The following is a 16,136-nucleotide window of genomic DNA, read 5'->3' as shown; positions in this document are numbered from 1 at the left end:
ACAACATACACACACCTTGATTTGCTCATACAATGAAGTCAAAGTGGAGTCTCTTTTTGCTCCTGGTGAACCTCACTGTCACTGGGCTGCGTGTTTATCCAGTCCTGTCTCAGGAGTCTTGGCTAAAATTCCAGATGGCTGTTCTTGAGAATTTGGGCTTCTTTAAGAAGAATTCTCCCTTAGTTAAGGACTTCAGATAATAGCCTCAATTTCGGACTGGAAATGAGTTGCCCACGTACCCCACAATACCATAGCAGCTTCTTGGGTGATAACCCAGAGCATATGCTTCGTTCTTGAGAAACTGCCACCCATAGGATGGTGAATCCTCAGAAGATAGTTCTTCTAGTCCGTGCCATGCCTGCTATTTGTGAAGATCTCTGTGCTGTGTTTTAGGTGGAAATGTGATCCTGAACCTGATCTTCCCTGCAGGCAGTGCTCCAGTGTATGTAACTGAAGGATCGACCACGATGTTACCCTCAATGAGTATACTGGGTAAATGAGAGAATTTGAAGAAATGGTAGAGACCAGTTGTGGTGGAGATGAATAGGCCCATGCAAATGTGATGCAGGGTGTTTATAGCACTAATGGGAGGACTTAGCTGAAATTCAACTTGCTTACACTGGGAAAACATTCAGGACTAGTTCTGTTGTTTTTAAGGAAGGCTTTTTTAAGGGCACATGTTGCTTTATGTGTCAAGACTTCTGTTACTGATTACTGCCTTGGCATCCCCTGATTCCTGCCTTATTGCTACATACAACTTATAACAGAATATGGTATTTTTTTTTTATTTTCAACTTTTATTACTTAACTTTGTTTTTACTGCTACTGTAAGGTGGTCTTTTTTGTGATTCTTGTGACATTTCATTTTTTTTCCTGTTGAAGCAAAAGGACCAGGGCTTTAGGCTCAGCCTCAGGAGGAGAGGAATAGAGACCTCTTTAATCTTCAGTTCCTGGTCTCACTGTAATTGGATTGCTTGGTTGTTTGTTTTTTTTTGTTTTTTTTTCAACTTCTATGTTTCTAATAAACAGGATAAGTCTTTAAACCATAAATATTTATCCATTTGGCTCGAATATATACTTTCTCACATGAATTTGTACACACCCAGCATGTACCTGCTAAGGCAAAACTCATATATCTGGAGCTACTTTCAGAAGTAGCAAGCACTGGAAAAAAAGGCAGAAGACTCCAAGCATTCTCCATTCGCTCTTTCTCTCTCTCTTTTTTAATTTGCAAATGTGGCTATTGAAGTATGTGCTTATGTCACACAATGCATTCCTTGAGTAAGTTTTTACTTGCAAGCTTATTTTGAAATACTATATATTTTTCATGGCAAGACCACAATTATATTGGTATCTTCACAATTGTTTTTCAGATGAAAAGAAGCAGATGGTTGCAAATATTGAGAAGCAGCTTGAAGAAGCAAGGGAACTGGTATGTTGTGGCTTTTTGTATGCTAACTCTAAATTGCTGGGGAGAACTGGTATCATTAGTGGTAACATTTAACTCACCTGGTTCTCTGAAAGGTTTTAATAGTAGTGTAATAGAGTATGAAATATTTGAGAATATGATGTACTCAAGAGGAGTGTATAAAAAAGTTAATCTTGTATTAAGTGATCTAAAGCTTATATTATTATTGCAAGATACTAGAAGTTGCTTCAGTCTTTGAGTTGGGAATAAGGTCTTGTACTTTAAAAAATGAATTAAATGTTTTAATACCTAATATATTTTTTCTTCTAGGTCCCGTATGTCTGCTTGATTTGATCTGTCCAATTGTCTTGTAATAAGTCTTGCTTTCTCTTCTAGCAAATGAGACAAAGGGTATTTAGCTGTTTGATGTCAAAGGAATAAAGGTAGTTTGAGGTACTGAGAAGAGCATAAATGTTAACTGAGTATTAGTTAGTGGTCCACACTGGTGGAAGAATACAATACACATTAAGCATCTGTGGCTTTTTCTGTTTTGTTTCCACTACAAATTGTCTTATACTCTAAGTGGGTGGAGTATAAAAATAAGGTTTTGTAGAGTAAAGGTGTAGGTTTCAGTTAAGATTGATTGATTTTTTTTCCACATGCCAATAGTTCTTTGCCTGAAGCTGTTTTTGTTTATTGTTTGCAAATGTAACTCATTTGGTCTATCTGATGTCAGAGATATAATCTGATTTTTGGGATAAAGAAATGAAATTAGTTCTACTGGTGTGAAAGTTCTTCAAGTTGAGCACCTTGAATCAATTATTTGATTACTAACTAAATGGTAATATTGAAAATCACTTTCTAAAGTTTGTGGCATAGAAAGAAAAAGGTTTTTAATGTGTTGACATACCAGGTGCTTTTAGAGTAAGGGCGGAATTAGTCTTGTAGGCAGAACATTGAAATAGGACCCAGGAAAGCTGAATCTTGGTGGAACTCCACTGCAGGTTTACCTGATGAGGATGACAAAAGACCTAACCTCTCTCATTTAGTATTGCCAGTGAGAAATACAGTAAAACTGTATATGGTAAAACTGCTGTCCATGTCACGAGGCTGTTGTGAGGGTATATTAAGGTCTTTGGGACACTTTCATTTTCAAAAAGCTGAAAGAAAAAAAGAAGAATAAGAAAATAAGTAGAAGTGCTTTTCATCTGCTTTTCACTGCAACTTGACATGGCAAAAAAAGGCATAGCACTACAGGGAAATTGCAGCATGAGTGTTATGTTGAAAAATCACTAACATTTGGTTCTCTAATCAAAGGAAGATTGGAAGGAACAGAAATTGAGTTAATGATTCATTAGTTTTCTTCTTATGTCAGAAAAAATTCATCTACATTTTACTTATTATGAGAGTAAAAACGAAATCTTTATATCTGCATTTTCATCCTAATGATGATCTTGATTTCATATACTGACTTTTCTTTCACACTTTTGTTTTAGATCTTGTTGCTAATGCTGCTAGACAGGTGCTTAATTCAATTATTGGCTTTAAGTAATTACCTTAGATGTTTGTGATTAATGTCAAGGCTTGGGTTTAAAATCAATTTGAGCAAACTTGATAATAACAGAACTGATTAAAAAGATCCTCTTTTAAATGAGAAGCTACGCTAGAAAGCCAAAATAATCCTAATTCTTTGGCATTGATAGTTTTTGTACAAGAGTTTGTTTTTCCTCTTGTCCGATTAAAGCTTTGCTTATTTTGTTTTGGTTTATTTCCTAATTGGTTAAGAAACAACTTTCTTATAAATATTATTGTAGAGATATTTTATTTACGCTGAGTAACCACTGATTGTTTTAAAACACTGTTTGCTTTGTTTGGGTAGCATCGCTGCTGTAATTCATTTGACCTGTATACAGAACTGACACCAAAATGTTATTCCCAGACTGCCTTGTAAAGCCATAGCTGCTAAGTAAGAGGTTTCTGGAGAGAAATCCTGTCATTCCTGTATCCTATGCAGAGTGTCACACAATTGTAGATATGCTGAGTTGGAAGTTACTCAGAAGGATTGAGTCTGACCCCTGACAGGACCATCCAAAATCCAAGCTCTACGTATAAGAGCATTGTCCAAATGCTTCTTGAGCTCCAGCAGCTCAGTGCCATTCCCTCTGCCTCAGGCAGCCTTTTCCATGCCCACCTCCCTCTGGTGCAGAATCTTTCCCTAACCCCCAACCCTCCCCAGATGCAGCTCCATGCTGTTCCCTCAGGCCCTGATGCTTTCCCCAGAGAGCAGAGCTCAGTGCTGCTCCTGTGCTCCCTGTGAGGAGCTGTGGACTGCCATGATGACTCCCCTCAACTCCTCTGCTCTGGACTGAGCAAACCCAGGGACCTCAGCACTCCTCACATGTCTTGCCCTCCACATCCTTCCCTATCTTCATAGCCTTTGTTTGGTTGCTCTCTAATAGTTTTATGTCCTTTGTGTATTCTGGCACCCAAAACTGCACAATACTTCAGGTAGGGCCAAACCAGAGCATCTGCAAGATTTCTCACTGGGTTTTTAAGATAGATGAACATTGAGATAAACTTCAGTGTAAAATGAGGTTGTATTTAGGTTCACATCTGCTTGGACCACTGTCTTCTGCAAGGACTGGCATGGAGATTTTCACTACAGCCACAGAATGTACCTGTTCAAAGTCATGATAACACCCACTCACTTCCCCCTCCCATCTCCACCCCCATCTCAGACAAATATGGATTCTTCGTCACTGCCTGTAACATCTTCAGGAACATCACAGATGTCTCTTAGACTTTATGCTCTCTGATATTCACTGTTTAGAATGAGGATTTTGGATATTGTGTACTGTGCTCTGATCATGGCTGCAATAGATGTATTCATTTGGGAGATGACTTCACTTTTATTTAATAGAAAAGCATTGAGACTTCATTAAAATATCCTGATCTTGCACATATAAATAGATGTAAGGGAAACATTTTCTATGTTTATGGAATGTTCAAGATAAAGTCTATTGGGGTGAAATGATAAGAAATAAACCATTTACTGTAGCTATCAGTTTAATTTATAATACCCCTTTGGAAAGTGAAGCCTGCACCAAAGAACTGGGTAGATATAGAAACAGCTTTCGATGTTTCAATTCATTACTGACTATTTAATTAAAAAGTCAGCTCTACAGTTTATTATCAAATACCATTTTGTATAATCAGAATAGATCAGACTGAATGACTTTCCAGTTTCTGGTAATTCACTTGATTAAATTCAGATGCTTCTTTATGTTATGAGGATGAAATCTCAAAGTGTAAGTTAGTGATTATGTAGGAATAAACTCTAACTATCCCTTGTGAAGACCTGTAACCAGAAGCTTGGGACCTTAATTGAAAGGCATTTCTGTTCCAATGGTGTATTGCTCAGCTGAGATCAGTAGGAGGTGAGTAAATATTGTTTCAGGTATTTACAGCAAACAAGGAGAGCTGTTCTTTTATCTTTTTAAATTAAGTTGGAAAGATTTTAAAAGCAGGTATGGGAGTTTTTTAGCTGTGCACAACAGAATTCATGAGGAGCCAGCACTGTGTAAAGGTGTTTCCTTAACCCAGTGGGCAGGTAATTAGCAGGCGAGTCAGCCCTGGTTTATAACTCCTTTTGATTTTCTGCAACCTGATGTCATATTCTTGCTTTTCAGGCCCGTTAAAGTTCTGCATGTCAAAAATAAGTAGCAAAACCATTTTAAAGATAAATTGTCTGACATTTTATGCATTCAACTGTATACCAGTTCTTGAACAATATTTTTATTACAATTCTAAAATCCAGTTGTTTAATGTACCTGCATACAGATTTGGGATGTAGATTTATGCAGCCGGTTCAGAAAGCTCAGGCTACTTAATGCTGCTGAATAAGCAGAAAAGTACAATAATTATTTTATTACACATAGAGATGGTGGGTAGATAAAATTTTATACATTTATATGTCTGTATAAAATGTGTGTGTATACAAAGATAAATAAAATACAATTTGTGGAACCACACAACTAGGTGGAGGTTGGGTGTCTTCTGTGTGATGTTCATCAGTGTATTCACTGCATTTGAAACTGAAATCCAGAAAGGTTTAAATAGAATCATTTTTTTAAAGTGTTAATAATGCCACTTTTGTCATTAATTAGTTGACTTTATGCTGTGTAAAGATTTTTCTAACATATTTCTATATTGTCAATAGGATTGACAACACTTTTCTTGACAGAGAATGTTTCTTGGTATTTGTGAGCATTTAGCTAAACAGGCTGATAGAGTGTTTTGGGTTGGAAGATCATCTAGTTGCAACTCCTGTCATGGTGAGGGACACCTTCAACTACAAACACCTTCTTGCTTTAGTTGTCACTTCAACTTGCATCTCTCTGCTTTTACTTGGTAGCTCGAGCAGATGGAGCTTGAAGTCCGAGAGATCCCACCTCAAAGTCGGGGGATGTACAGCAGTCGAATGAGAAGCTACAAACAAGAAATGGGAAAACTTGAAGCTGATTTCGTGAGTTCTTACCCTACCTTGTAAAGATAGCATCCATGAGATTTTTTTAATGTAATAATACACTTATTCAGGCAACTGGGTGGATTTTTTAACTAGGATGCTGTTAAACATTGGGAGTATTTATGCTGTAAGAACAATAGTCAGCTTGAGGAAAGGCTTATAGAACTTGAGAATTAATACTTAAAATACAGTGTAAGTTTACTCTGCAGAGAAAATAATGGTTCATTTAAAACAGTGTGTAGCAATGTGGCAGTAGCAGGAAAACCAATATAATCACCAACTTAGGGAAATCTTGAATGTGGTTTATCTCGTATCTACTTAATGTCTTACTGTGATTTCTTCTTTCCATTGCACCTAGATTATTCTTGGCTTTTGTACAAGTATATTCTAACTACTAAATGTTTCAAATAATGGATACAAACTAACAAGATTCTCTTGTCTAAGGGCTTTTGCTGCAGTGGTCTTTTTTTTTTTTCTTTTTTTTTTGTGTGTGTATGTGTGAGTACCATTTGCACTGAATAGATTTACACAGAGACAAAACTGTTTCCTCTGAAGTCCTGAAAAGGTTCAAAGGGATTGCAAAATATGGGGAAATGCTTTGTTAATTGGCAGCAGCTCAGTACCTGCAGGGTGGGGAGAAAGAAAGAAATGTTGGCATTCTTTTCCATTTGCTAGAGACGTGTGAATTTTCTCGGGATGCTGGAGGCAGTTTATTCCTTCAGGGGAGAAGAGCCAATGTTTGTACCCGCAGCCAGGAAATCCAGCTGACTGTCATTCCTCTGTGTTTCTGCCAAGTTTTGAGGAGTTGCACAAAAATGTATTATCAAGAAGGTGGCTGTAATTTTGTAAAGTTTGAGGAATGTTAGGATAAAAAGACTTGCATCAAAATTTTAGATGATTTCATGCTGTTCCCCTCTAGGAAGTGTGTATGGCCCTGTTGGGTAAACAGTGGCTTCCAAAAGAGAACAATTTTTAGGCCAGGAGTGAATGTTATTTATCTCCTCAGGGGCAGGAGAATTCCCAGTCAACATTTGTTATTTTTATTGCTGGCCTATTTCTCTATACAGCCAGAAAAGGGAAATTGGCGCTTATGCTTCCCGACATTTGGGAATGGGAGAGTTCAGAACTGGATGCTCTTTATGGAAGAGGAGAAATGAGCATATGTGGAAGAAGTGTGTCAGAACACTAGGAGTTCGCATAATTGTAATATGTATATGTTTTGCATATCCTTCAATCGTATGTATATGACTGAAGAACGTAAGGATTTGCTAAGAGTGAAGGAGCCAAAAAAAGGAGTGGGAAAAGATTTGTAAAGAAAACAAAATTGTTGTTTCAACTGAATTCCCTGTATTATCCCAGTCCCTAGGCACTCACATTTTTCTTAATTTTGTATCTGAGTGTTAGAGAATCTTTTTAACTTATTCTCCAGACAAATAGCAAGTTATTGGAAACTATATAACAAAGTGATTCATTTGTGAGTTCAAAGGAGGAGAGGAGGAAGGAAAGGAAATGTTATTTTGACTCTTTAAAACTGCTGTCTGGAGAGCCACTGAAGGCAGGAAGTTGAGAATATTTACTGAAATGAAAGTGCTTTTGTGTGTTCTGTCTGAATGTTGACTTGAATGAGTTGTGACCTGTTTGATTGTAAGCAAAGCATATAGAGTTTCTTTAAGAGCTTTAGCAGGCCTTTAGAAAAAGCAGATCTTAGTATTTTAAAATGAATTCACTTTTACAGATGAAGGGAAATCTTTAGTTCGGAATGATGCTGGCAGTTTCAGGTTAGGATCAGCTTACAGGTTTGCTGCTGGAAGTTCTCAGGTCTTCCAAAAGGCATGCAGATGTGAGTTTGCAGAGTTACGTGTTGTTCGTTATAAATGGATTGGAATCTCAGCTGGATCCCGTTGTACTTGACTTGGCCTTCTGTCCGTTGTGAAACAACATGTCTGCTGAAGAGAGGACATCTCTTTGTCATCTTGAAGTGTATATTTCATTTAAGTAAATAGTGTCTGTGAAATGAATTGCAAAAGTTATATTGCTTAGTATGCAGTCTTTTAAAGTGAGTTCTATATTTGAAATGTGAAGTGAATGCAGAACTGGGACTGGTATATTTCATTTATATTCATCATAATGAATATGAGCCTTGATCTTGCAAATTTCACCTCAGCCAAGCAGATATGAAGTACAGCAGCACAGAAACATATTTAAAAGTTAAAAGTAAATATGAGGAATGTAGACTGTTCAGTCCTTACTTGGAAGATAGTCAACATCCATGTTTCTGATAAGTAGTATCTAATGGGGGAGTTTTTATGATCTTGGGCAGTATACAAAAAAAAAAAATGACAGAGTTGGACTTGCTTATTACTTCACCATATACTGTGGAATCTTGATGAACATATCATGGTTTGTTGTGGTAGTTATTGGTTGTTGGTTTGTTGTTTTTTGTTTTTTTTCATACACATTATTATATCAAAAATATAGCCTAAAAAAAATATGGGTTTGAGCTTAGTCAAGCTGCACTTTGAAAAGTTGATCCAAAAATGGCTGTTAATTTTTTGATCAAATGAGAACAAGCTGTAAAGAGAGATTTATTTCCATTCTTTTCAGGCCTTGTTGTGTTGAGTCTCATACACAGTTGCTTATAGCAGTACCTGCAGTCCAAAGGTGTGTTTAGAGGGAGTTACATCTACACCATTCACTGTATTGTATATGGGTAATTTGTAACCCACTAGTTGTATTGAGTGATATCAGAGGGGAAAAAACTGACTTGTTCCATCTTATTACATACCTGTTACAAAGTAACAGTGTGAATCAAAGCAAAGATAGTTCATTTTGATAATTTAAGGTATTCAGATACCATAGCACTGTGATTTACATATAGGGGAAAAATAAAAATGAAAGTATGACACCTCAACCAAAACTGGAGGCTAAACAATGGTTTCTGATACTCACATCCATGCTGTGCAGCCTTCCTTGGGAAGGGTCTGTTGTGTAGCAAACAATTCTTCTGATTTGTGAAGAAAATACAGGTATGGCCATGCCAGATTAGATCAATTGCTGCTGGTATAGTTCCAGCAGTAAGTAACTAGGGAGAAACATAGGAAAAGGACAAGAATGAAGTGGTATTTCTATTCAAGAAAGCTGTGTACATGTCAAAAGGCAAGTTTCAGGGTTTCTTACGATATAGTCCATGAGCATCTATCATGATGAAATTAAACTGTTTGGTAAAGGTTCTGTGTTTTTCTTTTAACTTTGAAAATATGATAATCAAACCAATAATGTATTATCAGTACAGCACCTTTATAATGGGGTTTCATTTCTGTTAGGTACTGAAAACTGTTGTCCCCAGACTTGAGTGACTCTTGGGCTTTTGCTCGGCTCAGGCTTGCTGGGCTGCAGAGGCAGCGGTAATGGCTCTATCTTGTGGCCTGAAGTGGAGTTGCATACCATGTACGTGTGTTTTTTGTGTTTGCTGGCTTCATTTTGGGACAACCTACTTACTGAAGAGTTTTTGAAATTCTAGTTTCCTACAAGCAGCTGTTTTTTTTTTTTTTTTTTTCCCTGCACCTACAAAGGCATCATCTTGTGGTTTAAACTGGTAAATATTTTGTTCTCATTATTCCATGTGTATAACATCCATGGTGACCAATTGCATGAAGCTATAAATGCAAACAAATGCCTTTATTTAATTGTAATGAAGGGGTTATAAGATAAAAGGGGACAGACTCTTTAGAAGGATCTGTTGTGATAGGATAAGGGGAAGTGGTTTCAGACTGAAAGAGGAGAGATTTAGATTGGGGAAAAAAGGAAGACGTTTTTTACACTGAGCACTGAAGCAGGTTGTCCTGAGAGGGGAAGGTGCCCTGTCCCTGGAAACACTTGAGGTCGGGCTGGAAGGGACTCTGAGCACCTGATCAATCCGTGTAGGTGTCCTATTCATTGCTGGGGAATCGGAATGAATGACCCAGATGACACTTTAGGTCCCTTCCAACTCTAACAATTCTATTGTTCTATGATTTTATTATTTTTTTTCAAGTAGGCTTTTTTTCTTTTTCAATTATTACCCCAAAACTTTAGGTACCTAAAGTACCCAGGGAACTTTAAACAGTAGGAATATATGATAGTAGAAAGCTGTCTGGATTTTACCAATTCACTTTGATCAGAATCCACTCCAGTTTGTATGAAACTGTAACTATCTAAACATAGCAAAGTTGTGGTCATCGGTTATTCGTCCCAAGGGTTCGTTGTACAGAAACAATGTCAGGACAGTGAAAAGCTAACAGTTTGAAGCATTCAAATAAATGAGGGAATATAAAAATCCACTCCAGATCGTATTATGTAGTAATGATAACCAAAGGTAAAATTTGCAGTCTTCAGTCAGTAGTGAAAATACATATTCATGTTGCATACATCCTTCGGGTTTTGTTTAAATTGTTAAAATGATAGCTATTGTTAAGCTTTCAAAGCATTTAAGGTGGTAAGTAGCAGGAAGTCATTAGATAGAGCTTCTTTTTGTGGCTCTGAGAAGTACCAGCTTACTGCAGAAACTGACCTGAGGGAACAGCTACAATTGTGCCAACCATCATCTGGCTGCTTTTAGCCAGTACTACTGCCCTTATTTCAAATTCTGGCATCTGCCCAGTCAAACACTCATGTGACATTCATGTGGTTACAAGCAGTCTTCCTCAGCTTTCCAGACTGAACTATAAGTTTGGCTATTGGACTGTTGTAGAGCAAAGCATTTCTTTATATTTAAAATTTCATAAAATGTGCAAGAGACCAACGTGTTTAGCTTTGTAATTGCATCCCAGATGTTTAAAACAAGGAACTCGCTATCTATACATGTCGTGTACGCACATGCACCCTGCATGGGCAGGCATGCCTGTAGCAAAAACCTGATCTTGTTGATCTTTCTAAAATCAGATTAGTTTTTGGAATGTGAATAGTACATTTCTTTTGTAATAGGGCTGGAAAGGGTTTGTTTTAATGCACATGAGATGAAACATTCATTAAGATTCAGAAGAATATGAAATATCTGACAATCTATTAACAATCTAATTTTGGGAAAATATTTCTTAGACAAATGTTCCTTTGCTGTACTATGTTTATATATATATCATAGCCTTTTAAGATAAGTAACCAGTCCTCTATACTAGTGGTTTTTTTTCCCTTTTTCCCTTTTTTAATAACTTCTGATATTTTTGCTTTCTTAACTGCTGCTGAATGTTACTTTAACTTCTTTTCTTCAGAAGAAGAAAATTCCACATTATCTTCAGTTTGTTTCTGTGTCCCCACCTTGACGGGTTTGTGGTAGAAAAAGGTGGAGACATTATTTGACATTTTGCAATTACTTTATTTATACGACTGCTGTTTTAATATGGAAAAAGTTCAGATAGGAAAAATACTTTCTAAATTATTATTGTATTTTTTTTAAATTCAAGGCCTTGACTGAGTTTTTAATGAAAGATTAAGCAATGGTACAGCTTAGGTCTAGTGTACAAAACTTGCCCTCATTTATTTACATGTAAAGATTTTTTTGTTTTGTTTTGTGTGGTTGTACCGAGAGAGAAGGAATTTTGTTTCACCATGAAATTTACTCGTGATGACATGCTTTTCCTTAGAGAAAACATGAAAGGCAGGAGTTAACATGCTTAAGTTATCATTAACCTAAGGGGTTACGATCATTTTAACTGAGATTCCTGGGAGGCCAGATTGGTGAAGCACGCTGTACTTCCTCGGTTTTTAATGCAGTACCTTTGGGTGCTGTTTTCAAAGAGTACTCCCATGTTTGACCCATAAGGTGCATCTCAGAAGATAGTTTATAAAGAGATGATATTACTGGACAAGGATAACCAAGCAGCAAATTTCACTTGTCTATCAAGTTAATTCCTTAAAACCTCAGATTCTTCACTCAGCCAACTTCTACTTGATGCTCTTAGGAACTTTAGTACAACTCTGTCCAGAGGGAGAAGACTGGTGAGTTTTGTGGCATGTTTTTTGTTGGTCCTGATGCATATGATTTTAAGAAAAAACAATTTGTGGAGCAAGAGCCTTGGCCCAATGATTACAAATAAAGGTATTTTCAGGAAACAGTTTGGTGATTCTGATGGTGTATTTGGCTGGGGCATGTTGACTCTCACAATGCACTCTAAACCTTCATGCTGCTCTCTTTCCTTGTTCCCTTCACAGAGAAATGTTAATTTATTAAATTAAGCCAAAAAGTAGTCTACAGCAGATGAAGTCTTTCTGTAAGATGTATTTTAAATCATATGATATAAATTCAGCCTGATGTCAGCTGTGGTGTAGGAACACATGCCTTTTTCACAAAGCATGCTTTCTCACCTGGCAGTCCTTAGATGTGTCTGAATGCCAACTCTCATCAGCCTTACCAGGTATAGAACTGTGCTTTCTCTTTTCCCACATAATTTGTTCTTTTGTTAGAATTTCCCCTTCTCAAAGCAGTAGTATTAAATCTGTGCACTGGTCTTCCTTGCCAGTACTGGAAGAAGCAGTGTCTGCTCAAAATTAATTACAGCCAGCTGGAAAGTGAAGACTCTTCATATACAGAAGGTGAATGCTGTTTTTTTGGGGGGGAGAAGGAGGGCTCTAATATTGCATTCTTTCTCATTGATTTTTTGTATTAGTCAAGTGATGCTCCCTACCCTTCATGCAAAAAGAAGCAAGCTGTTGTCCTGCTTTTGATAGCAGCAGTAGTAAAGATCTTGCAATTGGAATGCTGTTGTCTCTTGTGAAGACAAATAGAGTAGAACAGAGCATATCTCACTCTCTTGTCATCATGTTGGCTCACTTGCACTCATGTAAGTAGAATTTTGATTTGCTTTTCTATCATGAGTTAGAAACACGGAGATTTTGAGAAAGACCATCAGACAAGCTGAGCAAACAATCCATCGCTTGCTTACTTTTCAGATTAGAGCTATGCTCAAGTTTCTCATTGTATTTTACTTTTTTTTTTTCCCTAGCTAGAAGGAGGCTAATTTGTGTTTGACTGCAAAATAGGAAGAGGCATTCTATCAAGAAAGCAAAAAAAAAAAAAAAAGGGAAAAGGTAGCATTTTGACACTGGGGAGGATTAATTACAGATCTTCTCAGATTTCTTGGTTTATTTCTTCTGAGACTGACACTAGATGGCACTGTTTGTTTGCAAAGTAAATTCCACCCCCCCCAGCTCACCCCCACCCCCCCCTTTCTTTTTTTCTTTTTTTTCCTTTTTTTTTCGTTTTTTTCTTTTTTTTTCTTTTTTTTTACTTTTTTTTTCTTTTTTTTTTTTTTTTTTTTTTTGCTTTGGTAGTAACTGAAATTACTGTTTCATGAATAAAATATTTCTGGTGGGATTTGCATTTCTATATTGGCTGAAGATACTGTGTTGAATGTTTTATTAACCAGCCCAGTGCAACTGTCAGCCTATTAAAGAGATCCAATGGACCCTGTTTAGCTAAATAAACTAAATAAATCCAATTCGTCAAATTGTGTTCCTGGCTGTTTATTTTCCATTCTTTTGATGTACAGTTTATTTTAAGTTAAAGCCACACCGTTTTAAAAATTAATGGGAAAACAGAATTTAGTGTTTGAAACATGAGGAGACTAATTGCCATGGTCAAAAATAGCTTTCCTTTATGGTGAAGTTGCAGTCTGGTAAATGGTGAACTTCTTATTGTTGACTGATTAGTTGTCCCATGTCAAGAATTACTTTGGCAAATGTATGGCTAATGGCTTTTTATTTTATTTTTTTTGCCTGCATGCTAAGTTCTGTTGCTGTCATGAAGTGGAACTTGAAGTATGGGCAATGCAGTTAAAAGTAGCTATTTCTGCCTAACTTCAAGAGGTTTGTGCTTCATCTTGGTAGTTTCTCAATCAGAATTCAAGGGGAAATTTTTATATCATCATTACATATTAAACGCTTGTTGAATTTCCTATTGCATCATAGGCATATATCAGAGTATGAAAAAATCTCTTTACATAACTGAATATATTCTATGTTGGGTTGTCAAACAGCTGTCAAACATTACAAATGGTAGCATTCATTTTATTGTGCTAGTACAAATAATATTTTAGTTACCTTGGTTTTGCTGAGAACCTTTGCCAAAGAATAGCAGGAGATTTATGGTAGCACATGATAAACATTCTTCTGTGCCAGAGAATAATTCTTGTAATTGCAAATGGATTCTGAATTTGTTAATAAGCAAGATGAAGAACATGACAGGTATATTCTCCCTTTTTTTTCTGATGAGTTAGTGTGCTGCTTTAGTGATGTTTTGTGCTAACTTTTATTTGATGAGAAGTAGTCAAGTATGTGTTGCGTAGTTTTTTTCTGATAACTTTGGGTTTCCAAAAGTGGAATACTAAGTTTAATGTGATAAAAGCATGTTAGTTAAATTGTTCTTTTTTGTTTTTTTTGTTTTTCTCTCAAGAAATCTACTATAGTCAATTAAAAAGCCTTTGAGAAGAATTAACACATAAGTATGAACTTTGTTGTGGTAGGGATTCTTAGGGAGAATCAATGCAATCATTTCATTCCACCTTTTTTTTTTTTTTTCTTCCTGCAACTTACAGCTGAATTTAACTGAAATTGTAAATTTTTCTGCCACCTCTCCCCCAAACTCTGATCCGAGAACAAAAGTAGATCTTTATACTGATGCTTTCAGTGTTTAATAATGCTGTTTCCTTATGTAGGTAGGCTTTCATTTGTCCTGAAAAATATTGAATTTCTTATTTATGTTTTAATATTTACAAGTTGCAGATATATAAAATGTGATCTGATAACCAAGATGCACGATGTTTTCTCCTGGAGAAAACATTCCCATTTTATGCTGTACATTGATTCTTTTCAACATACTGGTGGAAAGCACAGGAGAAACTTTATGGCTCTTTAAAATTGGCTTATGCAGGTAAATGGAAATGGAGTTTGACAACAGTGGAGATGCTGCCTAATCTCTGACATGAGGTTTGGTAAGGAAGAAATGCAGCTGGACATAGGATTGAATGAATTTTTCCTTTTCTAATGTTCTTTACTACTTGAAACATATGGAAGAAGTGTGAATATCTCTGTTCTTTTGTTTGTAACTTTTTATTTGTACTCTGCAATCATTTAGTTGTCAGTCCCAAGTACAGTTTCCCTTTGCAAGCTGCTGTACAAACCACACAAAAAGTAGTCCTTGGCCACAAGATCTGTTTAAGCTTACTGTTCTTGTATAGTTGTAGAGGAAATTCCTACAAGGGCTACTTCAGAGTAAGTTGCAAATTTGACAATATAATGCTTGTTTGCAGTTATAACAAGTGAATCAAATATAGCACCTTTTCTACTTTTCATCCAGATTTTATAGACTGCCATAATGGTGCCAGTTCTAGGAAAATATTTAGTAATATTTTGTAAATATTTGCCAGTATTTAGTAATTACTAGAGAGATTTTACTCCTTAAAGATTTGATCAATGAAAAATAAAGTAGTAAGAGCATATAGTAAAAAGGAATATAATAGGGGGATTCTGGGGACAGTAATAGAATATTTTCTTTTCTCTGGTACAATTTAACCATTTCTGTGTTTTATGCGAGGAAAAACAACCAACTTTTTACTAACTATTTGGTGCTTGGTGCATAAGAAGAGGAAACTAGGGAGTGTAGGCTCTGCATATTTCCTATTGAATGGCATGTCCAACATGTCCTTAGTTTTTTTCAGAGAAGTTAAGATTAAAGTGAAAAAGGCATAGTATTTGCCAGCTTACCCCTCTGCTCAGCATGGTAACATGTTGGATAGATCTTGGAAAGAGCACCTGTTCAGCAGAGACTCACAAGTGAAGTCTGGTGGATTGAAGGAAAGGCTCGTGTTGTGTTTTCTTGAACTGGACCTAAGATAGCAAGTGGTCCTACATGATAAAGCTGGCTTTCCACTCGTTCAGGAGTGAAAAGGCTTTGAGCCTTTATTAAATCAAATTGTATCCTTTGCTGGGGCCTATCACCATCTTAGAAAAAAGTATTATTTAGTATTTCGTGTAGGAGTAGTGGTATGAATACCAAACCAAATTCTTTTATTTTGGAATTTGAAAAGCAATCTATAAATTCCATAACGATGGCTGGTATTTTAGCACATATAACTGCAGGTTTTTTACACAGGCATCATATTTTGTAGAATACCTTGAACAAGAGGATTTCTTATCTGCAAGTACAGCTCTTTGGCATCCGATACTGAGTAT

General features: G+C 36.4%; 1 protein-coding gene across 6 annotated transcripts in view; it reads left to right on the top strand.

Moving 5' to 3' along the window:
• VTI1A (vesicle transport through interaction with t-SNAREs 1A) overlaps positions 1 to 16,136 on the top strand; it is a 251,260-nt gene that overhangs the window by 5,729 nt on the left and 229,395 nt on the right. For all 6 annotated transcript variants that reach the window (XM_052677444.1, XM_052677445.1, XM_052677447.1 and 3 more), the window contains exons 2-3: positions 1,374 to 1,432; positions 5,823 to 5,933. In XM_052677444.1, coding sequence (XP_052533404.1) covers positions 1,374 to 1,432; positions 5,823 to 5,933 — 170 coding nt within the window. The remainder of the gene's footprint in view (positions 1 to 1,373; positions 1,433 to 5,822; positions 5,934 to 16,136) is intronic.

The sequence above is a fragment of the Tympanuchus pallidicinctus genome, unplaced genomic scaffold (assembly GCF_026119805.1).
Source record: "Tympanuchus pallidicinctus isolate F22 unplaced genomic scaffold, pur_lepc_1.0 scaffold16, whole genome shotgun sequence".
Lineage (NCBI taxonomy): Eukaryota > Metazoa > Chordata > Aves > Galliformes > Phasianidae > Tympanuchus > Tympanuchus pallidicinctus.
The sequence above is the reverse complement of the archived record's forward strand: the minus strand, read 5'-3'. Positions and strand labels throughout refer to the sequence as shown.